The 27533-nt window shown below is 48.7% G+C and overlaps 1 protein-coding gene across 1 annotated transcript; it reads left to right on the top strand.

Annotated features, from left to right (window-relative positions):
* The first annotated feature begins 23926 nt into the window (after positions 1-23926).
* Positions 23927-25877, top strand: LOC123064362 (xyloglucan galactosyltransferase KATAMARI1 homolog). The gene has a single exon (XM_044487853.1). It carries the CDS (start codon positions 23932-23934, stop codon positions 25561-25563), a length of 1632 nt encoding a protein of 543 aa, XP_044343788.1. The 5' UTR covers positions 23927-23931; the 3' UTR covers positions 25564-25877.
* Positions 25878-27533: the final 1656 nt, after the last annotated feature.

The raw sequence follows: 27533 nt of genomic DNA, 5'->3' as shown, positions 1-27533 counted from the left end.
TGTACTAGAGTAGGGGTACCCTAGTATCCCGAACTTGTGCACGGGCAGTTGCAGCGCCCCGCGGCAAGGCTTGCCGGGCGACCGCCAAGGTCCTCCGTGGCTCCTTTGGAGCCATTCAAGAACAAAGTATTTAAGCCAAGGAGACAAGGCCCCAGCAAGGGGAGCTTGCCGAGAAGGCCAACCAAGGCATCTCAAGGAACTTGCCACGACGCGCCACACGTCCCGGCAAGGCCCGGCGAGCGACAAGCTTCCGGGCACGACAGGACAGCGACCGCGGCAAGGCGCTTGCCGCGGCAAGTAACCACCCTGTACCCACGCTCCAGCACATCCGCCAACGTGTCGCCCTGGGGCCTTCCTAGGCGCGCGTGGCTAGAGGCTGTGCAGCCAGCGGTGTGCGGTGGCGTGCGACGCTGACAAGATCACCATCGTGGCGCACGGTGGCGTCCCTAACGGTCCTTTTCTGCACTATTTGGGCGACATAGACGAGCACTTAATGCTTTTGTCCCCTGCCGTTAGGCTTAGGTAGGACGCACTGTACATAGTAGGTGTACCAACCGCAACACTTTTTATAGTTTTACCCTTCTCTGCGTTGCCACCTGTCGGTGACCCCTTTGAGCATATAAAAGGAGGCCCATGCGCAACGTAGGGGGGGTTCGGCTCATTTCGAAGCCAGAAAAACACTTAGCTCCCTCGAGCAAGAAGAGAATACAATCAAACAAGCAGCAGTAGGAGTATTATCTCTCCGGAGAGCTCCGAAGCTGGGTAAACTACTCGTGTGCTTCGCCTCGATCCGCTCTTCGTGCGATCTCTGCCCCCCGCCGAATCGAAAGGGGCTCGGTCCGCCGGTCCCATAGGTGTTCGTGGATCAGTTTCCCCGACATCATGATCCACGAACACCTATGGGACCGGCGGACCGAGCCCCTTTCGGTTCGGCGGGGGCGGAGATCGCACGAAGAGCGGATCGAGGCAAAGCACACGAGCAGTTTACCCAGCTTCAGAGCTCTCTGGAGAGATAATACTCCTACTGCTGCTTGTTGGATTGTATTGTCCTCTTGCTCGAGGGAGCTAAGTGTTTTTCTGGCTTCGAAATGAGCCGAATCCCCTTTACGTTGCGCATGGGCCTCCTTTTATATGCTCAAAGGGGTCACTGACAGGTGGCAACGCAGAGAAGGGTAAAACTGTAAAAAGTGTTGCAGTTGGTACACCTACTATGTACAGTGCATCCTACCTAACCCTGATGGCAGGGGACAAAAAGCATTAAATGCCCGTCTGTGTCGCCCAAACAGTGCAGAAAAGGACCGTTAGGGACGCCACCGTGCGTCACGATGGTGATCTTGTCAGCGTCGCATGCCACCGCACACCGCTGGCTGCACAGCCTCTCGCCATGCGCACCTGGGAAGGCCCCAGGGCGACACGTTGACGGATGTGCTGGAGCGTGGGTACAGGGTGGTTACTTGCCGCGGCAAGCGCCTTGCCGCGTCGCTGTCCTGTTGCGCCCGGAAGCTTGTCGCTCGCCGGGCCTTGCCGGGACGCGTGGCGCGTCGCGGCAAGTTCCTTGAGATGCCTTGGTTGGCCTTCCCGGCAAGCTCCTCTTGCCGGGGCCTTGTCTCTTTGGCTTAAATACTTTGTTCTTGAATGGCTCCAAAGGAGCCACGGAGGACCTTGGCGGTCACCCGGCAAGCCTTGCCGTGGGGCGCTGCAACTGCCCGTGCACAAGTTCGGGATACTAGGGTACCCCTACTCTAGTACACCGACAGGAGACCCCGGGCGTGGGCCACATACGGTGCCGAGCGCTGTTGGGCCAGGCCCAAAACAGGGCACGGGCACGTGCGGCCTGGGTTATACCGAATCCTACTCCGTATCCACCGCGCCCTCCCCAACGGCACACGTCGAACGCGGCGTCGTGGGAGAGATCGTGGGTGGTTTCTTTATTCGGAAGGGCAAAACGTCCGCCCCCTCCCTCTTTATAAGCAGGGGAAACAGGGGCAGTCCGTCCTCATCGCCGGTTACTGCTCCGATCTTCAGAAATCTCCGCTGCTCCCCCACTTCTTCCCAAAGTCAAAAGAGAGCAGTGCTCTACTCCCTATCGCCACCAGTGCCACCGACGCTGCTGATCTCCCCCGCCACCTCCGCCATGGCTCCGAAAGCCGACAAGGGGAAGGGCGTGAAGTCAGCCGAGGCGCAGCGGCTCGCGGCGCTGCGAAAGGAGCGCGCCATCTTCCCCCCTCAGCTCGACGCGAAGGAGCTGAGGGAGTACTACTACCTCTTCTGGGCGATGGAGACGCGCGCGCATCCGCGCACGAGGGTACTCTCCGCCGCCGCTTCGAGGCTGGCTCCGAACAGGTACCCATTCTTCACGCTGTTCTTCTACTGCGGGCTCTGCCCGCCCTTCTCTGAATTCTTTTGCGACATCATGAACACCTACGGGTTTCGCCTCCTTGACTTCACCCCCAATGCTGTTCTGACCATGGCAGTTTTCGCACATCTGTGCGAAAACTTTGTCGGAGTCCACCCCAATGTCGCCCTCTTCCGCCACTTCTTTATCCCCCGAGTCGAGAGAGGAGAGCCCCTTGCCGGCGGGATCGCCTGGATCTCGAGGGTCGGCAAGAAGGAAGCCTATCTGGAGGGAGAGCTTCGCAGCAAGTGGGAGGAGTGGAGGGCAGAGTGGTGCTGGATCGTCGAGGAGAACCCGCAGCCATTCACCGCCCGGCGCCAAACCCCAATAGTACGCGGCAACGATTGGAGCAACGTGGCCCCGGAGGATGACAGGCTGAAGATTTCCGTCACCCGAATCTTGCGTCTTAGGCTTGCCGGGCTCACCGTAGGCGCCGTTGGCGCAGATTTCCTCCGCCGCCGCATCGCCCCTCTTCGGGAGAGGGGGAGACCCGCTTGGGAGTTCCAGAACTCAGCGGATATCATGAGGCTGCGCCCGGGCCTCAATTTCAACTTCACTGTCTTGGAATTGGATGCGATACTTCTGGAGCTGTTCAAGCGTGACCCTCAGCATCCTTTTATGTTGCCGCGGAATGTCGTCCTGCTATGCAACAATTCTTCGCTTGACCACATCCGTGCAATGATGCCGCTGTGTGACTCGCATGGAATCGTTCCAACGTGGCAAGAGCCCACAGACGACGTCGTGCAGGAGTTCTTCGACAGCTTGGTCGAAGTGCCAGTCCGCTCCGACGAGCAGAAGAGCCTCACCCGCGACACCACCGACGCGGAGATGCAGCGCATCGCCACTAGGCTGGAGGAGGCGGCGGCAGCAGCTGCCACGGGTCAATTTGGATTCACCTTGGAGGAGGCGGAGGCAGCAGAGGCGGCAAGCCTTGCCGAGCGAGAAGAGCTTGTCGGTGAGGAAGAACTTGTCGGGCCTGAATCAGAGCCGAGCGAGCCCGCCGAGGGCGCAGGCGACCCTTTGCAGATCGGCTCCTCCTCCTCCCCACCTTCAGCCAGCTCGCCGCAAGCGGAGCCCCCAGCTCCACCAAGGAGGCGTCTCCGTAGGGCCGGGGACGCGGCGGGGCGGCAGACGAGCCAACAGCCGTCGCAGCATACGACGCGCTCGACCGCGGCAAGCACTGTTGCCGCGGGAGCACCTCACGCCGCTGCGTCAACCGGAGCGGGGCCTTCCCGATCCACTGCCACTGCCCCTGCCAAGCGGACAAGGGAGCCTACTCCTCCGCCTCGAGCACCTATGGAATACCATGACGTTGTCGGTCCTGCGCCTCCTGAGATGGGCGCGGTACATGTATGGACACCGAGGTCTGCGCAGCCTTGTCCTTGGAACTGGTAGCATCGTGAGCTTCCTCGTCGGTGTCCATTCTTCTGCCGGCGTCCACCCCACCACCCGCTTGCTCCGGTGGTGGTGGAAGTGATGTGGACGGAGCAGCTGCCGCCGAAGTTTTCTTCTTCGGTGGCATATCGATGAAGAAAATGAAGATCTGGCTCGTGTGAACGCCGGATCAGGTTCACACAATCTCGACGCCCCTACCTGGCGCGCCAAAGATGTCGGGGAAACTGATCCACAAACACCTATGGGACCGGCGGACCGAGCCCCTTTCGGTTCGGCGGGGGGCGGAGATCGCACGAAGAGCGGATCGAGGTGAAGCACACGAGCAGTTTACCCAGCTTCGGAGCTCTCCGGAGAGATAATACTCCTACTGCTGCTTGTTTGATTGTATTCTCTTCTTGCTCGAGGGAGCTAAGTGTTTTTCTGGCTTCGAAATGAGCCGAACCCCCCCCTACGTTGCGCATGGACCTCCTTTTACATGCTCAAAGGGGTCACCGACAGGTGGCAACACAGAGAAGGGTAAAACTGTAAAAAGTGTTACGGTTGGTACACCTACTATGTACAGTGCGTCCTACCTAACCCTGACGGCAGGGGACAAAAGCATTAAATGCCCGTCTGTGTCGCCCAAACAGTGCAGAAAAGGACCGTTAGGGACGCCACCGTGCGCCACGATGGTGATCTTGTCAGTGTCGCATGCCACCGCACACCGCTGGCTGCACAGCCTCTCGCCACGCGTGCCTGGGAAGGCCCCAGGGCGACACGTTGGCGGATGTGCTGGAGCGTGGGTACAGGGTGGTTACTTGCCGCGGCAAGCGCCTTGCCACGGTCGCTGTCCTGTCGCGCTCGGAAGCTTGTCGCTCGCGGGGCCTTGCCGGGACGCGTGGCGCGTCGCGGCAAGTTCCTTGAGATGCCTTGGTTGGCCTTCCCGGCAAGCTCCCCTTGCCGGGGCCTTGTCTCCTTGGCTTAAATACTTTGTTCTTGAATGGCTCCAAAGGAGCCACGGAGGACCTTGGCGGTCGCCCGGCAAGCCTTGCCGCGGGGCGCTGCAACTGCCCGTGCACAAGTTCGGGATACTAGGGTACCCCTACTCTAGTACACCGACACCCTAGAGCAGAAGTTCCACCACCGCAAGGCCTATGTATCCACGAGATCCAATCTAGACCCCGTTCCGGCACCCTGCCAGAGGGGGAATAATCTCCGGTGGCCATCTTCATCATCTCGGCGGCCAGCATGATGAGGAGGGACTAGTCCACCCTCAGGGCTGAGGGTTTGTACCAGTAGCTATGTGTTTGATCTCTCTCTCGTGATCTATATCATGGGATTTGTTAATATAGTTCGATCATATGATGTTTCTCCCCTCTATACTCTTGTTATGATGAATTGAATCTTTACCCTCCAAAGTTTTGTCTTGTCGGATTGAATATTCAGAGATGAGAACACATGATATATGTCTTGCAATATGAATACTTGAGGTGACAATGAGGTATCTTATTGATTCACTTGATATGCATTATGACATTCAAGTCACGGATTCCCGTTGTGATATTGGGGTAATCTATGCATAGGGATTGATGCACGTTTTTCTCCGATGGAAACTTTGGTGTCTCTTTATAGTTCTTTGTGTGGATTGAGTATTATGAATATGAATTTGCTTTGGTGTTATTCTAGTACGAACTCTGGGATAGATCGAACGGAAAAAATAGCTTTGTGTTATTTTAGTACGAACTCTTGAATAGATCGAACGGAAAGAATAGCTTTGAGGTGGTTTCGTGACCTACAAACAATTCCTATCTTTTGTTCTCCGCTAATAGGAACTCGGGAGTGATTCTTTATTGCACATTGAGGGATAATCATATGATATGTGTTTTGCTTGGAGAATCAATTTATTTTGTCAGGATTTGCTTGCTGTTATTTAGAATAATGTTTTGCATCTTTTATTTCAATAAAAGTGGCAATGATAGCCTTTGCCATGATTATTTTGCAATTATAATTGTTGCTGTTTGAAAACCAAAAGTTTATCGATGTTGCCAAAATTCGCTAGAAAAGTCAGAATATGATAAAATGTTGAAACTTTTTGGAAAATAAGATCTCATAAATTTTCTACAGTGTGTAGTTTGTTCCATAATTTTTGTAGTGAGGGAAGTATGATGAATCTTGCATTCTTCACAGACTGTACTGTTTTAGCAGATTGTTGTTATGTTTGCATGTGTTTGCTTGTTTAACGATTCTATTTGAGGATAGGAGTATTAAATATGCAGAGGAATTTAGTATGCAATGTTGAATAATAATTTTAGTAATTTGCTACAGTAGAGAATGATAAGGTTTTGCATTGGTTTATATTAACTTATCTCACGAGTTCTTGTTGAGTTTTGTGTGGATGAAGCTTTTGAGATTTAGGAAAACTGTGGTATAAAAGGAATTAAGGAGACACAAAAGCTCAAGCTTGGGGATGCCCAAGGCACCCCAAGATAATATTTTAAGAGGTCTCAAGCATCTAAGCTTGGGGATGCCCTGGTAGGCATCCCACCTTTCTTCTTCAACAATTATCGGTTAGTATCGGTTGAGCCTAAGTTTTTGTTTCTTCACATGATGTGTGCTATCCTTGGAATGTCCCTTTATTTTCATTTTGCTTGCTATTTTAATAAAATACTTAGATCTGAAAGTTTTTGAATAAGAGAGAGTCCTCAAATAGCTACCTATTTACTTAACTACTCACATGATCTTCACTTATATATTTCTGGAGTAGTTTGTCATTTACTCTTGTGCTTCAGTTATATCCTATGAGTAAATTGTTGAATAAATTTAATGTCATGAAGTTGAAATTATATCATGCCTAGTGGTAGCTTCACATTGGTTTTAGAAAGTGAAATCTTTTGAGGCTTGACAATCACAATATTGGTCATACAAGAAATTCATGAATAATTAGTATACGGAAGAGAACCTTCACATGAAAATATACTATCCTGGAAATATTTTGTGATTGTGAGCCCCCATCAAAATATTATATGCCAAAATTGTTGACGTTGGACAGGGAAGACAATGTAATGATTTATGTTTGCTCATATTCACATAGAAGTCATATTGTCATAGATCCTTTAACATGTGGTGCTTGCCCCCTATCTTTGCTAGCCAAAAATTCCGCACCAAGTAGAGATACTACTTGTGCATCCAGAAACCCTTAAAACCAAATCTTGTTTTGAAAGTCCACCATACCTACCTAAGGATTGAGAAAGATCCTTCAAGTAAGTTGTTAGCGATGCAATAATGCAATAAAAATTGCTTCTAAAAATGTTAGATCATTTAGTGTAAGAGAAAACTGAGCGTTGTATGTACTTGCGATGGCAAAGAATAAAAGCGACAAACTGTATAATAATGGTTGCTATCATAAGGGGCAATATAATGTGACGTTCTTTTACACTAAGGGGTTGAGCATACAAACAAATAAGCGCATGGCAACCTCTGCTTCCCTCTGCGAAGGGCCTATCTTTTACTTTCCAGTATTTACTTTTATGCAAAGAGTCAAAGTTTTCATCTCTATTCCTTTTATTTTTCTCCTTTGGCAAGCATCATGTGGTGAGGAAAGATCTAGGCACATATGTCCAATTGAATATGGGTAGCATGAGTTATTATTGTTGACATCACCCAAAGGTGATTACATTGGCAGGCAAAACAATAAGCCCCTATCTTTCTATGTGTCCAGTTAAAACGTTTTGCTCATGAGTACGCGGTGAGTGTTAGCAATAATAGAAGACTATTTGATGGTTGAGTATGTGGAGCTCTTACTTAAACTCTGTTGAATAAGTTGAATTGCAATTGTTTGGTGACTAAGAACATAGGTTGTTCAGTTTCAATATAATTCATTGTTTGAACCTTAACATGTGAATTGGTTGCTACTATAACATGAGGAATTTTATGAGAAAGAATTGCTGCTATGATGCTAGGAAAAGTGATTGAAATTATCATTGATCAAACTTATGCACTTTGCTAGCATTCACACTTCATAAATTATTTCTTTTATCATTTACCTACTCGAGGACGAGTAGGAATTAACCTTTGGGATGTTCATACGTCTCCAACATATCTATAATTTATGAAGTATTCATGCTCTTATTTTATCATTCTTGGTTGTTTTACAATCATTTTATAGCAACTTTATATCATTTTTTTGGACTAACCTATTGACCCAGTGCCCAGTGCCAGTTGCTGTTTTTTTGCTTGTGTTTTACATCGCAGGAAATCAATATCAAATGGAGTCCAAACACCGTGTAACTTTTTGGAGATTTTTTATGGACCACAAGGAACTTAATGGGCCTGAGCTGCACCTGGCGGTGCCCCGAGGGGGGGAAAACCCACCAGGGCGCACCAGGGCCCCCTGGCGCACCCAGGTGGGTTGTGCCCACCTCGGTGGCCTCCAGCACCCCCTCTTTGCACTGTAAATTCCCAAATATTCTGAAACCATTTGGGGTAGCCCTAGATCAGAAGTTTCGCCGCCGCAAGGCCTCTGTATCCACGAGATCCAATCTAGACCCCGTTCCGGCACCCTACCAGAGGGGGGAATCATCTCCAGTGGTCATCTTCATCATCCCGGCGGCCACCACGATGAGGAGAGAGTAGTCCACCCTCAGGGCTGAGGGTTTGTACTAGTAGCTATGTGTTTGATCTCTCTCTCTCTCTCTCTCTCTCTCTCTCTCTTTCTCTCGTGATCTATTTCATGGGCTTTGTTAATATAGTCAGATCATATGATGTTTCTCCCCTCTATACTCTTGTTATGATGAATTGAATCTTTACGCTTCAAAGTTTTGTCTTGTCGGATTGAATATTCAGAGATGAGAAAGAAGACATGATACATGTCCTGCCATATGAATACTTGAGGTGACAATGAGGTATCTTATTGATTCACTTGATATGTGTTATGGCATTCAACTCACGGATTCCCGCGGTGATATTGGGGTAATCTATGCATAGGGGTTGATGCATGTTTTTCTCCGACGGAAACTTTGTGGTCTCTTTATAGTTCTTTGTGTGGATTGAGTATTATGAATATGAATTTGCTTTGGTGTTATTCTAGTACGAACTCTAGGATATATTGAACGGAAAAAATAGCTTTCTGTTATTTTAGTATGAACTCTTGAATAGATCGAATGGAAAGAATAGCTTTGAGGTGGTTTCATGACCTACAAACAATTCCTATATTTTGTTTCTCCGCTAATAGTAACTCGGGATTGATTCTTTATTGCACTTTGAGGGATAATCATATGATCCAACTATGTTAGCATTGTTGAGAGGTTGCACTAGCGAAAGTACGGACCCTAGGCCTCATTTTTAAGCATTGCAACACCGTTTTTGTGCCCGTTTACTATTTGCTAACTTGCCATTTTTATTTATTCAGATTATAAAAATATATTTCTACCATCCATATTACACTTTTATCACCATCTCTTCGACGAACTAGTGCACGTATACATTTTACCATTGTATTGGGTGTGTTGGGGACACAAGAGATTTCTTGTATTTGGTTGCAGGTTCGTTTGAGAGAGACCATCTTCATCCTACACCTCTCACGGATTGATAAACCTTAGGTCATCCACTTGAGGGAAAATTGCTACTATCCTACAAAACTCTGTGCTTGGAGGCCCAACACGTGTCTACAAGAATAAAGTTGCGTAGTAGACAACATCTCTATGTTGATCATATCTACTATATGTTTCACATTCGACCTTTCGATCTCCAGTGTTTTGAGGTCATGTCTGTACATGCTAGGCTCATCAAGTTTAACCCGAGTAGTCTGCGTGTGCAAAACTGTCTTGCACCCATTGTATGTGAACGTAGATCCTATCACACCCGATCATCGCGTGGTGTCTCAGCACGAAGAACTGCCGCAAAGGTGCATACTCAGGGAGAACACTTATACCTTGAAATTTAGTTAAGGGGTCATCTTATAATGCTATTGCCGTACTAAGCAAAATTAGATGCATAAAGATAAACATCACATGCAATCAAAATATGTGACATGATATGGCCATCATCATCTTGTGCTTTTGGTCTCCATCTCCAAAGCATCGTCATGATATCCATTGTCACCGGCTCGACACCTTGATCTCCATCGTAGCATCGTGGTCGCCTCGCCAACTATTGCTTCTACAACCATCGCTACCGCTTAGTGATAAAGTAAAGTAATTACATGGTGTTTGCATTTCATACAATAAAGAGACAACCATAAGGCTCCTGCCGGTTGCCGATAACTTTTACAAAACATGATCATCTCATACAATGACGTATATCACATCATGTCTTGACCATATCACATCACAAGCATGCCCTACAAAAACAACTTAGGCGTCCTCTACTTTGTTGTTGCAAGTTTTACATGGCTGCTACGGACTTCTAGCAAGAACGGTTCTTACCTACGGCACAAAAACCACAATGGTGATTTATCAAGTTTGTTGTTTTAATCTTCAACAAGGATTGGCTGCAGTCAAATTCGATTCAACTAAAGTAGGAGAAACAGACACCCGCCAGCCACCTTTATGCAAAACTAGTTGCGTGTCTGTCGGTGGAACCGGTCTCATGAACGTGGTCATGTAAGGTTGGTCCGGGCCGCTTCATCAACAATACCGCCGAATCAAAATAAGACATAGGTGGTAAGCAGTATGATGATCACCGCCCACAACTCTTTGTGTTCTACTCGTGCATATCATCTACGCATAGACCTATCTCTGATACCACTGTTGGGGAACGTAGCATGCAATTTCAAAAAAATTCCGACGCTCACGCAAGATCTATCCAGGAGATGCATAACAGCGAGAGGGGGAGAGCATCTTCATACCCTTGAAGATCGCTAATCGGAAGCGTTTATCAACGCGCTTGATGTAGTCGTACACCTTCACGATCCGTCCCGATCAAGTACCGAATGTATGGCACCTCCGCGTTCAGCACATGTTCAGTTAAATGACGTCCTCGCCTTCTTGATCCAGCAAGACAGGCGAAGTAGTAGATGAGTTCCGGCAGCACGACAGCGTGGTGACGGTGTTGGTGAAGAACAATCTCCGCAGGGCTTAGCCTAAGCACTATGGAAGCTATGACGGAGGATAAACTAGAGGGTACGGGGCTGCCGACACACGGCTTGGTGAATCTTGATGTGTCTTTGGTGCTAGCCCTGCCCCTCTATTTATATGTTGAGCCCTGGGGGTCCAAACTTGGAGCAAAAGCCTCCTCAAAGTCAGTTTTGCCCGAAAGGCAAGAGTCCCACTCGGACTCGAGGACCAAATTCCACAATCCTTGGCGTCTGGCCCAGATGCCATGGGCCTCGGCGTCTGGCCCAGGGCCAGACGCCAGGGTCTCCGGCGTTTGGCCTCTGACTTCCGCAAAACTTTCTTTTGCACCGACCTATAGCCCCGTGGGCCTGACCCCTTGGTCTAACCATATCATCCAATATATGAATCTTTACCTTCGGACTATTCCAAAGCTCCTCGTCATGTCCGTGATCTCATCCGGGACTCCGAACAACATTCGGTCACCAACATAGATAACTCATATAATATTAAATCATCAACGAACGTTAAGCATGCGGACCCTATGGGTTCTCGAACTATGTAGACATGACTAAGACACCTCTCCGAGCAACAACCAATAGCGGGACCTGGATGCCCATATTGGCTCCTACATATTCTACAAAGATCTTTATCGGTCGAACCTTATGACAACATATGTAATTCCCTTTGTCTATCGGTATGTTACTTGCCCGAGATTTGATCGTCGGTATCTTGATACCTAGTTCAATCTCGTTACTCGCAAGTCTCTTTACTCATTCTGTAATACATCATCCTGCGACTAACTCATTAGTCACTTTGCTTGCAAGGCTTCTTATGATGTGCATCACCGAGAGGGCCCGAATATACCTCTCCGATACTCGGAGTGACAAATCCTAATCTCGATCTATGCCAACCCAACAAACACCTTCGGAGATACCTGTAGAGCATCTTTATAATCACCCAGTTACGTTGTGATGTTTGATAGCACACAAGGCATTCCTCCGGTACCCGGGAGTTTCAGAATCTCATAGTCAGAGGAATATGTATTTGACATGAAGAAAGCAATAGCATTAAAACTGAATGATCATTATGCTAAGCTAACGGATGGGTCTTGTCCATTACATCATTCTCCTAATGATGAGATCTCGTTCATCAACTGACAGCACATGTCTATGGTTAGGAAACTTAACCATCTTTGATCAACGAGCTAGTCTAGTAGATGTTTACTAGGGACATAGTATTTTGTCTATGTATCCACACATTTATCATGAAATAAGGAAATATGAAATAACAACTTTATTATTGCCTCTAGGGCATATTTCCTTCACGAACATCGCCCGAATCCTAAATAAATTCAGGAATAATGTGAGCACCAATGTCAAGTCTAGGACTTGAACTCCGGTGGCTGGGGATACCACTATCCTTCCTAATCATCCAACCACAGGTTGGTTCGCAGAATCTTGCATGTCTGCTAACCATAGCCTTACATCATATTTTTTGAACACAATCATGTGGTCCACTAGCTCCACATCCATCAAGGCCCACACGCACTTGGACCCATACATGTACCTGACATTCGATCTGGGTTCTACCCAGATCACCGAGATCCAATGAAACATTTGAATGATTCCTGCTGGCCCATCAGCCACAAAAGCAGTCAACCCAAAAACCAAAGAAAAGCCAGGTGTAAACCAATTTACTATTTTTGCACTAAAAACACCAAAACACAATAATAAGAGAAAAAACCATGCAAAACAAAACAAATGATCTTCCATGATATATAAGATGAATTATTCGAGCCCCACCGGACCTCCCCCTCTATGTCATTTGATCCACGCAAACATATTGCAAATACTGTGTCATTTTTAAACGAGAACTCAAAAGGTTATGCTTATGAAACAAAAAAAATTGCCATGACCCCACTAGTTTGACATCGCAACAAACTTTTAAAAAATGTCATGGCAAACAGGTACACGGTCTAAAGCACCACGATGTGTTATTTTTCATGGCAACAAAAATGTTTGTAGGTGAAGACAAATGCACCTAGCAAAATGATTTTCCTAGATGTCCAAAAAAGCACCTAGTAAAAATGCAATGATTTACCATTTGCCATGAATAATGGAAAACAAAATTACCATAAAATTTTCCATTGGTCTAATATAAGAAAGATTACCAATGGTACATATAAAAATAATGCATTTGCCATGTACTATGTTAAAATAAATTTCCATGTTAATAAAAGTAAGTTTGCAATGGTCCATAATGTAATTGTGTCATGGCAAAAAAAAGTAAATTTGCGGTAGCAATAATGTTTTATTTGCCATGGCAAAATATAGGTAAATTTTTCATGGCAATTTTTTCTATGGCAATAAAAATAAAATTTGCATTGGCAATGAAAGGAAAACTACAGTGCTACAAAGTAAATTTGCCATGTTCTCAAAGGTAAAAATGTTATGAAGATCAAATTTTCATACATTAATTTATCGTGAGACTGTTCCAAACGAAATGGTTCTAATTTCGCTATTATGTATGAGACACACTTGTTCGAACAATTTGCCATATGACCAATTCACACAATCGTTTTGCCATTATATTCTCAATGAACTACAACATTTAGGGCATATAAAAATATGAACAAAATTGACATGGCATATGCATGTCAAAATTTGTCATTGTATCTTTATTATAATTCTCATGCTTTCTATAAGTAAATTGCCATTCATTTAAAGTAATTCTGCCATGATACGAGAAACAAAATTTGCCATGGTACTTGAATTAAACTTGACATGGTACATAACTTAAGTTTGCCATGATCCATAAAGTAAGTTTGCCATGTTTGAGAAATAAAAATAAATATACAAAATAATTCTTTAGTAAAAATTCCATGGCACATGAAATAATGTTGCCATGGTACGAGGAAAAGAATTTGCCATTGTCCATGAATTAACTTTTCCATGATAACAAAATTGAAATTGCCATGGTGCATGAAGAAAATTTTCTACATTACGCATATGATCATTACAAACAAGTATCTAAAACTGCCATGGTTTTAAAGACACAAATAATTTTAAACTTTCCATGTGAATGAACTAAAAGAATGCAATTTTCGAGATGTCAAAATTTCCATGGTACCACCATACATTATGTTAATTGACAACGTGAAATTACCAGGATGTAGGGAAAATGTCTACAAACCTTGTCAAAGTTTTGGACTTTAGTTGTCTAAACAACATGTCAAATTTTTGAAAACGTAAATTTACCATGGTCCATAAAGGGAAATTGCCATGTTCCATAAAAGTGCATTTGCCATGGTCTAAAAACCCATTCTTGAGGAAATCCTTAACTAGTAGCTGCTCGGTTGGCTGGCGTTGGCAACTTAATTTTCCAGTTAATTAATCAATCGACCAGTTAATCAATTTATCGGCTAGTCGGTGACCCTACGTGTAGGGATTAATCAGAAACTTAACTGGTTAAGAGGACAAATTCTTTAATAGAAAAAAACACGACAAATAACCTCTATACGCCATGGATATTTACCATGTGTCTATAAAAAAATTAATTTACCATGGCAACATATTACATTTTGTTGCCATGGTTTAAAAATAGTTTGATTTCTCACCAGGCCAAAACAAGATGTTGAATTACATAATCACAAAAGGAGAAGACTTGCCATGGAATGTTGAGACATGGAAACAATTCAGAAACGATAAACCATTAACAAAAATTAATGAATTACACCTACAATTGTTGTATGATCAGCCCATTCATTTTACACAAGATTGCCATGTGTTATAAATCAATTTTTCATGAATTTTTCATGCAACTACTTACAAGATTTCTAAATTCTAAATTTTCCATGATGATGTGTGAGTTCCATCGATTCTCATAGAAACTAATCCAATAACAAAGCAACCCTAAAAACCATGGCAATTTGCCATGACAAGATCTAGAGAACACAAATTGCACCTAAAAATGTTGTATGACCAGTCCATTCATTTTACACAAGATTTCCATGTGCTATAAATCAAATTATCATGAATTGGTCGTGCAACAATTTACGAGATTCCTAAATTTGCCATGATGATGTGTGAGTTCCATCAATTCTCATAGGAATTAGTCCAATCAAAAAGCAACCTTAACAACAATGGAAAATTGCCATGGAAAAATTCTAGAGAACATAATTATACCTAAAATTGCCATGAGATCATTCCATCCATTTTACACAAAATTTCCATGTACTATAAATAAAAATTTCATGAATTTACCATGTAGCTATTACAAGATTTAGAAATTTTCAATGATGATATGTGAACTTATCACTCGTAGCAACACTACATGTAATCCGTGGGAAAGAAAAAGCAAATGCAAAAAAAGTGGAGAGAGCATACATACCACCGGAGCAGCAACAACTCCTGCTGGGACATCTACATGAGTCACTCAGCAATGGTGCGGTTGGTGGAAGATGAAGCCGCCGACCTCTCCAAATCCTCTTCACAAGAACGATCAGCTTCTCTTGTAGTGCTTCGCCTCCCACAACACCAGCGGTTCCTTCGCAATAATGTTTTTTTAAGAAAAATGGTTGAGGGCACTGTCCCATCGATGACCGTCAAATGTGAATGGAGGAGGCGATGCCAGGCCGCTGCATCACCCCCTTGTACGGCAAAACATGGAGATTGAGCTGTAGGAAGGAAGCCCAATGTCGCAAGCAGATGTCGCGAACCACTGCAACCCCGCCATGGCTGCCGCTTTTCGAATCTTCACTAGCGCCAAAGGGGACTCCTCTGGCACAGCGATGCTGGAAAGCGCCAATGGCCGTTGCAAGCAACCGGTGGAGACCATTGTGACCCCTCCATGGTCGGTGCCTGTCGGATCCAGCTTGTCCGCCATCTTTTTCTCGGGGTTTTACCGGCAGCCTTCTCGCACACGGCGGCCCGCACCACATGCGCCGAAAAGCGTAGTGTCGTGCCGCGCACTACCCACTCTGGAGGGACTCGCTGGGATCCGCAAGCCCACACTGCAGTGCCTTCGTCAGGATCACCAGGGGAGGATTCAACGGGAGAAAGGAAAGGAGGAATGTGGTGGGGCGGGTGACAGAGTGGATAGGGGAGGGCCTGAGTGGGCGAGTGGAAGACGTGGGTGGGGTGAAGAAGAAAAGGGGTTTGTTCGACCGCTGGCATGCTTGTAGCGAACGCCTAAGAAAAATGATGTGGCGGCCAGGATTTCTTCAACCGGTGCCAACGCACCGTTCGGCCCAAAAGCTTAAAATATGACGCCGGATTTTTAGTAATTCCGTTGTGGGCTACGCTAGGCCCTAGGCGTCAACTAGCCGTAAGGAAGTAAAAAATAATCTGCCTGCTCAACACTCGTATGGGACGTGATGAAACCGTCTGAATCTGATCACCTTCCTCTCCCCTGTTCCCTTGCAGTGCCTTGGAACATCACAGCACCGCGCATCCCTTTCACGGCATCCCTCGCAACACCTGCCATCTACTTCCTCCGTTCCTAAATATTTGTCTTTCTAGAGATTTCAACAAGTGACTACATACGGAGTAAAATGAGTGAATCTACACTCTAAAATATGTCTATACATCCATATGTGGTAGTCCATTTGAAATCTCTAAAAAGACAAATATTTAAAAACGGGGGAGTAGCTTACAACGGACATCATCAAGAGCGGCACGTTTTGTTGCGGCATGTGTCAGCCGTCACAACTTCGAGTAGCTCTGTCGCAGCATCGTCGGCAGCCGTCACAGCATCAATGCCACTCCGTCGTATTATCGCCATCCGCTCAGCTGCTGTAGTCGTCACGACACTAGTCACTCCGTCGTATTATCGTCATCAGCTCCGTTGCCGTAGTTGTCACAACATCGCCAGTCACTCCATAAAAATAGCCCCCACAACATCAGTGTTGATTCGTCGTCGTAGCCAACATCACCGCCGCTCGCCACAAACACTGTTGGCATCAGAGAAAATCTCATTGTGGTCATAGCACAGGGTATGCCGCTCGATTGTTGTATTGCTGCAGTTCATCTCTCGGTTGTTGCAAATTTGCTCTCGTTTCCATGACCCGTGCATTGGGCACGGCGAAGCCAGAAAAAAAGGTCACCGGTATCGACATGAACAAGTAGCACTAATATGTCCCCTACAACGAAAAGTAGCAATAATGTATGCAAAAAAAATGTGTAACTCGTACCAACTAACATGTCTACAATGTTTTCTAGTAATCTCACATAAATAAGAAACCATAGTTATTCGCAAACAAAAGAAAAGAAACCATCGTTGCCATCATAACACAATAGGTATCGATTTAAAAAGTAGTTACCTTTGTATTTTTCATGATCTCTACGATCTTCCATCTTCAAAAATTAACCTATCACATTATATGCTTACTACCTGCAATTCCAAATTAGCAAATAAAAAGAGGCAGTTAATACTTAACACAGAATTATAGTACAGTGAGACTACAGATCCTCCTTGCTAGCTTACTTGACATTGTGATGGGGTGTGACTTGAGGCCTAATCAACACTATGTAATCCATGTGATCACCCACCCAGACCTCCAAGAAAAAAAGAAAAGTTAACACGTCAACCAAACCCAACGATAAGAGGAGAATAAGAATTTATGATATTAAATCTCTTGCTCATTCAGTTAACTAAATAAATAAATCGGCTTTAGTGCCACTTATATATCGAACTGCAAACTGAATGATCAATTTTTTTCAACGGAGAGGAGTGGAAAGTAGGGGGGGCGCCTACATCTCGCCTTCAGTGAGTCTGTCTTCGGACTCGCAAAGGGCCGAGCGAGCTGGGCCGGCCCACGAGTGCTGGAGGCCACAGCCCTTTTTCCTGTTTTTTTTACATTTTCAGTTTTTTTTTACTTTTACTTTTTTACTTTTGTTTATACTTTAAAATACTCTAAGTATATATATTACAAAAAACACTTTTCAAAAAAATTTGAAAAATGTTGAACAAGAACAAGTATTTGAAAAAACCTTGAACAAGTATTTGAAAAAATGTTGAGCACGTATATGAAATTTTTGAAGAAGTATTTGAATTTTTTATCATGTATACAAAAATGTTAAACAAGTTGAACAAGTATCCGAAAATAATGTTGATCATGTATATAAAAATGTTGAACAAATATTTGAAAAATGTTGGACAAGAATTTGAAAAAAGTATTGATCGTGTATATAAGAATGTAGAATGAGAAACAAATGGGAGAATAAAAAAAATGTTGAACAAGTATTTGAGAAAATGTTGATCATGTATATAAGAATGTAGAATGAAAAACAAAAAGAAACAAAGAAAACCAAAAAAATTAGAACCGAATAAAAACCAAAAGAATAAATTGAAAAAAAGAGAGAATGCAAAAAGAATTAAACAAAATAAGAGAAGGAAAAAAGAAAAGAATGCAAAAATTGGAGAAGAAAAGGAAAGAAAACAAAAAAGAATGAAACAAACCGAAGAAAAAATGAAAAATGAAAAAATCAGAGAAGAAAAAATAAATGAAACAAAAGCAAACGAGAGAAGAAAGAAAAAAAGGAGAAGACCGACTCGGTCACCTCTAGTTGGCGGCGATCTTACTTCTAAGCGGGTGTAGTGCAGCTATCGTCTCGCTTAATGCGAGAAATAGCTCTCGCGGAGATTAGGGGCAGCGGCGGCCATACACACTACAGACGCAGTCACTTATACATATGCAAATACAGGCATCCCTATTAACGTAGGCACGCATAACCCTATGAGCATCTCCGAGACACTGAGCCATCACATCATCTTAAGATTGACGAAGTCGCCACAGACACTTCCGTAGTCGACGAAAATGTCTCCACCCACTGAACGCACATTGTCGCAAGGCCTGAAGTAAATACAGAAAAAAAAATGAAATCACCAATGTCAAGACTAGAATTTAAACACTGGTGGGCTGTCCTCCTAATGTTATTGATTTGGTATTATGGATGTCCTAATATTGTACCCCTCCGTCTTAAAATAAGTGACTCAACTTTGTACTAACTTTGGAGGAAGTATGAATCTGACCAAAGCTCATAAAGTTTGAATTGTGACAAAGTTAATATACAGAAAAAAATATAAATAAAGAGAGTATAGAAAATCACGTCACTCAAACTAGCATAACCTTGGGCTAGGGGATACAACTTGTAAGGAAAAAATATATACTAGCACTGACACAATGTAGAATATGGCTAGAATTTCCGGTGCGCCTGGGAAATATGGAAGATAGTGTAAACAGGCCGGGATCCAAAGCTGCTCGATGGTTCCAAGGCTGCTCGACGGCTCCAAAGCTGATTCAAAGTTCGACGATGGCATCTCGGCGCAAGTAAATTTAGTACTCATGGGAGCGTATAGTTTTCAGGTACCTCGAAAATCTGGACCGCCACATCTTCATTCAACAGTCTGAAATAGATTGTGTACTGTTCATCTTCTTCTGTCTCCCGCACGTTCTTCCTTCTCCTTTCTCGTGACGGTTCCTCCTTCTCCCCGCAGCCCACTCCAACCTAACCGCCTTCCTCCACCCCCGTGGCCAGAGATTGCTGCCGTCCCGCTCACACCTCGACCTCACTCCATGGTCGTGCTGGCTACCGCCTCGCTTCAAGATGAACCACTTTGACGATCCCCCAAGCACGCGCGCGCGCACACACACCCCACCCTAAAGATAATAGGGCTGTGGCTTCCCTCTAAGATAAATAATGAGGCTATGACTTTTTCCTAAGATAGATAGTGGGGTTGGTTCTTGATCCACTTGAAAAGAAAGAAGGAAGAACAAAAAAGTGAAATTTATAGGCACCACGAAACTAGCAAAACTGTGAACTTATTAGAGCATCTCCAACAGGCGCGCTATCTTAACCGCGCGCTGGAAAAAAACTGCTTTATTGTGCTGCGCTGGAAAAAACAGGCGCTTCAGCAGCCGCGCAATAATCGCGCGCGCGGTAAACTTGGTTTAGCGCGTGGAGGAAAACGGCATCGCGGCTTATTTGTTGCGCCAGCTCCCACGCGCTGGCAATCGGGCGCGCGAATCTCACCAACCGCCAGATCTAAAACCTCCAGGCGCAGGCGCCGCCGCCCCCACCTTCCCCGTTTGCTCGGCAACCCGTCGGCACTTCCCCAGCCTATCCCCGCACGCCGCCGCTGCTTCCTCCACCTTCTCTCCTCGCCGCCGCCCCTCGAACGCACCATTCCTCAGACGAATAGCCCCTGATGATCGTTTTCAACTCGGCGCCCACAAGGTGTTTGACAAAACACTTGCAAGGTATGTATGGCTTCAACTTTATATTTGTGGTTGAATTTGATGCATGTTGTTTGTAGTTGTAAACTAGTTTAAATTCAATATTGTAGATGAGTTCGTCCTACGATTCTTCCGACGAAGAATTTGATATTCAAATCAAGGAGGACCTCGCAATGATCCTAGTTATGCACGTCAATAAAAAGACGAAGCACAATGATTCAATGAGGAACTGTTTCGTGGAGAATGCCACATACACCGAGTCCTACTCCCTTGTTCGAAATTAATCGTCCAAGAAATGAATGTATCTAGATGTAATTTAGTTGTAGATACATCCATTTTTGTGACAAGTAATTCCGAACGGAGGGAGTACTTTCGACGCCGTTTTAGGATGAGCATCGAGTTATTCAAATGCATTGCAGAGAAACTGGCGAGCCATGATCTGGGTTTTTTCCGGCAAAGGGGGAATGCCATCGGAGAACTCGGGCATAGCACCTTTCAAAAGGTGACCGCCGCTTTGTGTATGTTGGTATACGGTATTCCGGCGGATGTTGTCGATGACCACTTGGCCATGGGTGAGAATCAAGCCATCATGTGTGTCAAGCGCTTCGCAGTCAGAATTGTGCAAGTGTTTGGTCCGGAATATTTTAGAGCTCCCGATGCTGAAGACACCGCAAGGTTTTTGGAGATGAACAAAGATCGCGGTTCCCAGGTATGCTTGGCTCAATAGATTGCGTGCATGGGAGTTGAAAGAACTGTCCTAAGGCATGACATGGACAATTCCAGGGCGAGCAAAAGGGTACCACAATAATCCTTGAAGTGGTGGCCGATCAGGAGATTTGGATTTGGCATGCTTTTTTCGGAATGCATGCCGGGATCTTTGAATGACATCAATGTTCTTACTCGGTCACCACTCGTGAATAAGATTGCAAATGGTGAAACTACACCGGTGGAGTTTGTAGCAAATGGTCATACGTACAACTATGGCTACTTCTTGCAGATAGTCTCTACCCAAGGTGGCAAACATTTGTAAAGTTGTTGACGGCACCGCAAGGTAAGAAAAATCTTGATTTCCACAATGCTCAGGCGGCGGCAGAAAGATGTGGAGAGAGCTTTTGTGATTACAAGTCCAATTTGCTATTGTTAGAGAACCGGCTAGATTTTGTCATCAAATATCATTTGATACATCATGAACACTTGTGTGATCATGCATAACACGATCATGAAGAATGAGCGCGAGCAAGATCTAGACTATTCTCAGTATGAATTGTTGGGACGTCTTCTGCGAGTGTGAATGAGGGCTGCGAGGGTGGCAGGATTTATTGGCTCCTATCATGCCATTCGACGTGCCGAAACGCATGATGATCTTCAAAAGGATCTAATCAAGGAGTGATGGGTATGGAATGGACGACAAAATTTGTTTGATGTTGTATTGTTGAACTATTTGTTGTATAGGAAGATAAATTATTTGTTTGAGTTGTAATAATAATTAAACTATTTATTGTTGATTTATTCTTTGTGTGTTTGATTTTTTGGTTCTATGTTGAATGGAAAATGTTGTTTGTGCTGAGCGCGAGCATTGTAATTTTAGCGCGTCTATTGAAGCACGAAATATAGCACTTCTGCTAAAGCAGAACACCTGTCCAGCGAAAGACGTTATTTCGGTTAAAAGTTTATTAGCGCACGTTGTGTTTATGTTGGAGATGCTACATGGCCTTGTAAGAGCATCTTCAGCCGCGCCCCTAACAAGGCCCCCTAGGCGATTTTTCGGCCATCGACGCTAAAAAATTGGTCCAGTCACGCCCCCAAGGGCTCAGTTTTCGCCGGCTCGGGCCGAAATTGGCGCCGGCGGACCCAACCCGAACCCGGCGCGCTGGGGGCGCTCGGGGGCGTCGGGCCAATCTTTTTTGGCGCGAAAGAGCCGCAGGCCAGCCGCGTCAGCGACACCCGCCCGCCTCGTCTTCTCCCGACGCCTCGGTTTCCCGCGGGGAATCAATGGCAAGGCTGCCGTCGGTCAGCTTTGCCATTGATTCCTCACGGGCGGCGCGTCACGGGATGGCGCGCCGACGCTTCCCCTTCCTCGGACGCATATACACGGGCGTGGCTCGGCTATATATGGCCTCGCTCGCCTCTGGTGAGCGCCACCTCTCCCGAGCACCGCCGCCGAGCTCTCTCCCTGCCCTCCCTTTTCCGAGCCACCGCACCCCTCCGTCTCCATCCCCTTTCCCGATGGCCGAACGTTTCCCCGGCGACGAGGCGGCCGCCAACGGCTTCGGCCGCCGCTCGCTCCGCGAACAGGAGTCGTGGCTCCTGTTCCAGGCGAACATCCCGGCGCCGCCGGACATGCGCGCCGGGCCGACGGGCTGGAGGCTCAGCAACGGGGGAGTGCCCATTCCCCCGTTGCCCGACGCCATGGCCAAACCCTCGTACTTCGCCGACGAGGTCGAGATCATGCGCGCATCCCTCACCGACGCCCAGCTCTCCCTCCCCTAGTACGCCGCCGACAACCACGCGGCTTGGGCGGCGTACTTCGAGCGGCGTCAGCAGCAGCGGCTCGTGTCCACCAACGGCGCGCCGGTGGTCGGCGGCCCGAAGAACAGCGAGGGGCGCCACCTGTGGTGGGGCGCCCCCGGCCGCACCCTTGAGGGCGTGCTGACGCACCTCGAGGGCGGCAACAACCCGCCGTTGGCATACCCCCAGCGAGGGCGGCCGTCCCGGCGCACCGCCGACGCGACGGGCAATGGGCGCCAAGGAGGTTTGGCACCTCCTCCTCCTCTTCCTCCTCGCGCTCCTCCTCCCACTCCTCCGGCACTCCAACGCTGCTCGGCGTCAAGGCCGAGCCAGCGGCGGAGACGCCGCTCGGCCGGCGCACTCGCAGCCGGCATCGTCATCAACGAGGGCGGCCGGCGCGCCTCCTTGTCGGCTCCTCCTCCGCGCTTCGTCAAGCCAAAGACGGAGCCGGGGCTGGCGCCGGTGAAGACAGAGCCAGGGCTGGCGCCGGTGAAGAAGGAACCGGGGCTGGCGGCGGTGAAGAAGGAGCACGGCGAGGAGGTCGAGCTCGACGACGACGCGGCCCTTGAATGGGCACGCCAGGACTCCCTGAAGATGGCGAGGGAGCGCCGGTGTGCCGTCCTGCGGCGCTTCTCGCAGCGCCGCCGAGGCCGCGACGAAACAGGAGTCGTCATCATCGACGGCAGCGACGACGACGACGCGCCGCCACCGCCACCAGCCCGCCATGGCGACGCCGGGGAGGGGTCCAGCTAGGGCGTTCGCGTCAAAGAGGAGAAGGCAGACGACGGCGGCGACGACGCCAACTACTCGGCGTTCAGCAAGTTTTTTTTTATTAGTTTACTATGCATGTAATGAAAATCCGCGAACATGTCTAATATATGCCGAAATTTGTAGTGTTCAAAGCCGAACGTCGCCGAACTTCGGCTAATTTGCTATATTTTTAAATTTTTTGAACGCACCTTGGGCCGGCACTGGGGACGGCGGCTGGGGACCAACTCGCCCCAGGCCCATTTTTTACGCCGGGTCACCCCAGGCGGCGATTTTAGGCGCCTCCTGGTAGGCCAACAGTTGGAGATGCTAATACACGCACGCCCCAAAACGATGATTTGAGGCGCCCCTGATAGGCCAACGGCTGGAGATGCTCTAATACACGCACGCGGGATCCAAAGCTGCTCGAAGCACAAGACATTGCCACCATGCATACATGCATGCAAGCACATGTGTGTGTGTCAGTACCATTAATGTGGTCAACTCGACGACGAATACGAGTAACCTCGATCGATGCCCTAACGGAAAAAGATTACAGTATTAAACAAGGGTTTTGTACTAGCACCCTGCCGTCCTGCCCCGCCCTGCCCTATAGCCGAATGCCGCATAGCACACGCACGGCAGCAACACCGATGAAGCCCTTCTCGCGGAGCCTCCAGAGGGACCTGGACGCCGCAGTCAACGACGTTGACGGCAAGCAGCACTCCGCCGACGACGGCGATGGCAAGCAGAACACCGAGAGAGGCCTCCGGCGGCCGTCCCGGCTCTTCTACCTCGCGCTCCTCTACACCGTCTTCTGGGCCATGGTATTCTACCACCACTTCTCCACCAGCGTGCAAAAATCAGGCAGCGCAACGGTGGCAGCGCCCACCGTGCTCCAGCTCAAGCCGTCGGCGTTCTTCTCGGTGCCCCGCTTCTTCCTACGGGACCCATGCGCCGGCCGGTACGTGTACATGTACGACCTGCCGCCGCGGTTCAACGCCGACCTCGTCCGCCAGTGCCACCGGGTCTCGGCCTCCTCCGACGTGTGCAAGGACGTGTCCCACGACGGGTTCGGCCCGCCCATCACGGGCGGCGGCGAGGGCGGGTCGCTGCCGGAGCGGGGCGCCTACGACACCGACCAGTTCATGCTGAGCATCATCTTCCACGCCCGGATGCGGCGGTACGAGTGCCTCACGGCCGACCCCGCCACTGCCGCCGTTGTGTACATCCCGTTTTACGCCGGCCTGGACGCGGCGATGCACCTGGGCAACAATGACCTCCCGGTGCGGGACGCCCTGTCTCGGGACCTGATGGACTGGCTGGCGCGGCGGCCAGAGTGGCGCGCCATGGGCGGGCGCGACCACTTCCTCGTCGCCGGGCGTGGCACATGGGACTTCCTCCGCAGCCCGGACTCAACCGGCTGGGGCAACACGCTCATGACCTACGACCTGGCCATCCGCAACGCCACGTTCCTCAACACCGAGGCCAGCGCGCGGCACGGCAACGACTTCGCCGTGCCGTTCCCGTCGCACTTCCACCCCTCCTCCGACGCCGAGGTAACCGGCTGGCAGGACCGCATGCGCCGGCTGGACCGCGCGTGGCTCTGGTGCTTCGCCGGCTGGCCCCGTCCCCGTGGCAACGGTATGGGGCCCGAGCGCGCCGAGATCATCGAGCAGTGCGGCAAGTCGAGCCGCTGCTCTCTGCTCGGCAAGCTCAACCACTACGTGCCCGGCCACGCCATGCGCCTGCTCGAGAGCGCCCAGTTCTGCATGCAGCCGCGCGGCGACGGCTACACGCGCAAGTCCACCTTCGACTCCATCCTCGCCGGCTGTATCCCCGTCTTCTTCCACCCCATCTCCGCCTACCTCCAGTACACCTGGCACCTGCCCAGGGACTACCGGAGCTACTCCGTCTTCATCCATCACGGCGACGTGGTCGGCCGCAACGTCAGCATCGAGGAGGTGCTCCGTAGGATACCGCCGGAGAAGGTGGCGCAGATGCGGGAGCGGGTCATCCAGCTTATACCCACCGTGATGTACCGGCACCCGGCGGCCCAGGGGGTTACGTTCAAAGACGCGTTCGACGTCGCCCTTGAGCGTGTCGTCGACCGGGTGGCCAAGCGCCGGCGCGCGGCGGCCGAGGGACGCGAGTACGTGGACGGCGTCGACGGAGCTGATAGCTGGAAGTACGACTTGCTAGAGGATGGGCAGACCAAGGTAGGTCCCCATGAGTTTGATCAATATCTGTAACCGCGCGCAGATTAGTATACTCGAGTAGTTCGTTCTTTTTTTGAACTGATTTACTTGGGAAGTTTTTTTAGATATATTTACTTTTTTTAGTCTGAGAGATGGAAAACAAGAATATGTTTTGCTCGATTCTATCCGAGCCATACGATGCAAATCCAACGAATGTCGTCCTCTTACTGTTCATCTTCAACCTCCGGCACCTCCTCTATTTCCTTCCATACAGTGGGCGGAATTTGCTAATGTGTTTGGGCATAATAAGAAGAGGAAGCAAGAATTGCAGGTTCAATTGCAAACCCTGGAGACTTTTGAGGAACTTATTGTTCATGATCCTCAAGACTTTTAGGAAAAAAGTTGAAATCCCGGTTGAGTTGCATAATATGTATGCCGATGAGGAACTTCATCATTGGTTTAAATCACTATAGTGAGAGATGATTGCTCCAAGGGGACACGACATTTCGGCTCTCAGGTGCATATGCACCAGAGGTGAACACTGTTGGCCAATAAGCAACGGCGACTGCGTTGGGTGCGCGTGCGTGTGCGCACCAGGCGTGTCGGGTGCGATCAGAGCCGTGGCGGGCGGGCGTGTGTAGTGTTTGGGTGCGCATGTGTATGTGCATGAGATGCGTCGTAGTAGCCGTAGGTTGTTGGCGAACTGGTTAGTGTGAGTGTGGAGATCGTTGTGGCCTCGCCGCGACCCATGTGTGGTAGGCGTGAGCAGAGCAGGCCGATTGGGCGCCCGGCTGGGTAGGAGGCGTGGGGTTCATGCCCAGCGCTGGCCCAGTGTATAAAGCCCGTGTGGGGTTCATTGTAACGGGGCGTGGGTTGATTTGGTGCTCAAGTAAAAGTGTCATTGTTGCGGCGGGCATTCGTGCGCCGGAGAAACCACCGTGTCCACCCGTACTCTACTTCTTCTTCCTCCTCCTTTCCGTTTGAGTGAGAGAGAGAGAGAGAGAAAGAGAGAGAGAGAGAGAGAGCTGCGGTGAGCTAAGGCGAGGGCTTCGGTGCCAACAATTGGCATCAGAGCTGCGGTTGCGGGGGTGATCGCCGGCGATGTCACTTGTGTCGTACGCTAGCGGAGCAGGCAATCCGGTGTCCCTGCGGTGACCGGCGCTCACCGGTGACAACTACACCATGTGGGCGATCAAGGTCGAGGGGAACCTCGACGTACATGGGCTATGGGAGGCGGTGGCTCCAGCGGATGCCGCTGCGGTCAACCCGAAGAAGAACAAGACGGCGAGGGCTTACCTGCTCGGAGCGCTCGCCGAGGACATCATGCTGCAGATGTCATTGAAGAAGACGACGACGGAGGTGTGGAGCAGCCTTAAGGCACGATTCATCAGTGCAGATCATGTCAGGGCGGCACAACTGGCCACCCTCCGCAACGATTTCAACTGGCTGCGCATGGCGGACAGGGAGTCACTGGACTCCTTCGCCGGGAAGATCGGCGGCATGGAGGTGCGCTACGTGGGGTTGGGGTCAACACTGGATGACCCGGTTATGGTGAAGAAGTTGCTGGACTCGGTCCCGATTGTTGGACTCGGTTCTGCGATGTGGAGCAGATGCCGTTCGGGGAGGCGCTTGTGCAGCTGAAAGCGTTCGAGGAGAGGTCACGGTGGCGAGCGAGGGGACGACCAACTCATGCTGACTGCGATGCAGTGGGCAGCGCGACGGCGTCAGGGAGGTGGTGGCCTCGACCACGACGATGAAGACGCTGACAGCTCAGCATCGGGCGGCGGAGGGAAGCGACGTGGCCGCTCCTACAATTGTGGCTAGCGCGAGTGCACGAGGCCGCGGAAGGCAGAGGCGGCGGAGCAGGCTCTTCTCGCCGACGTCGATGTCGAGGTGTCGACACTCCTCTATAATATGGCTTAGGGGATGAGTGTTGGCCAATAAGCCACGGCTACCACATCGGGTGCGCGTGCGTGCGCGCACCAGGCGTGTCGGGTGCGATCGGTGGCGGGTGTGTGTGTATG

The sequence above is a fragment of the Triticum aestivum genome, chromosome 3B (genome assembly GCF_018294505.1).
Source record: "Triticum aestivum cultivar Chinese Spring chromosome 3B, IWGSC CS RefSeq v2.1, whole genome shotgun sequence".
Taxonomy (NCBI): Eukaryota; Viridiplantae; Streptophyta; class Magnoliopsida; order Poales; family Poaceae; genus Triticum; species Triticum aestivum.
The sequence above is the reverse complement of the archived record's forward strand: the minus strand, read 5'-3'. Positions and strand labels throughout refer to the sequence as shown.

Excerpts from the sequence above, each read along its gene's own strand:
- LOC123064362 (XM_044487853.1), top strand. The coding sequence starts at position 23,932 with ATGCCGCATAGCACACGCACGGCAGCAACACCGATGAAGCCCTTCTCG.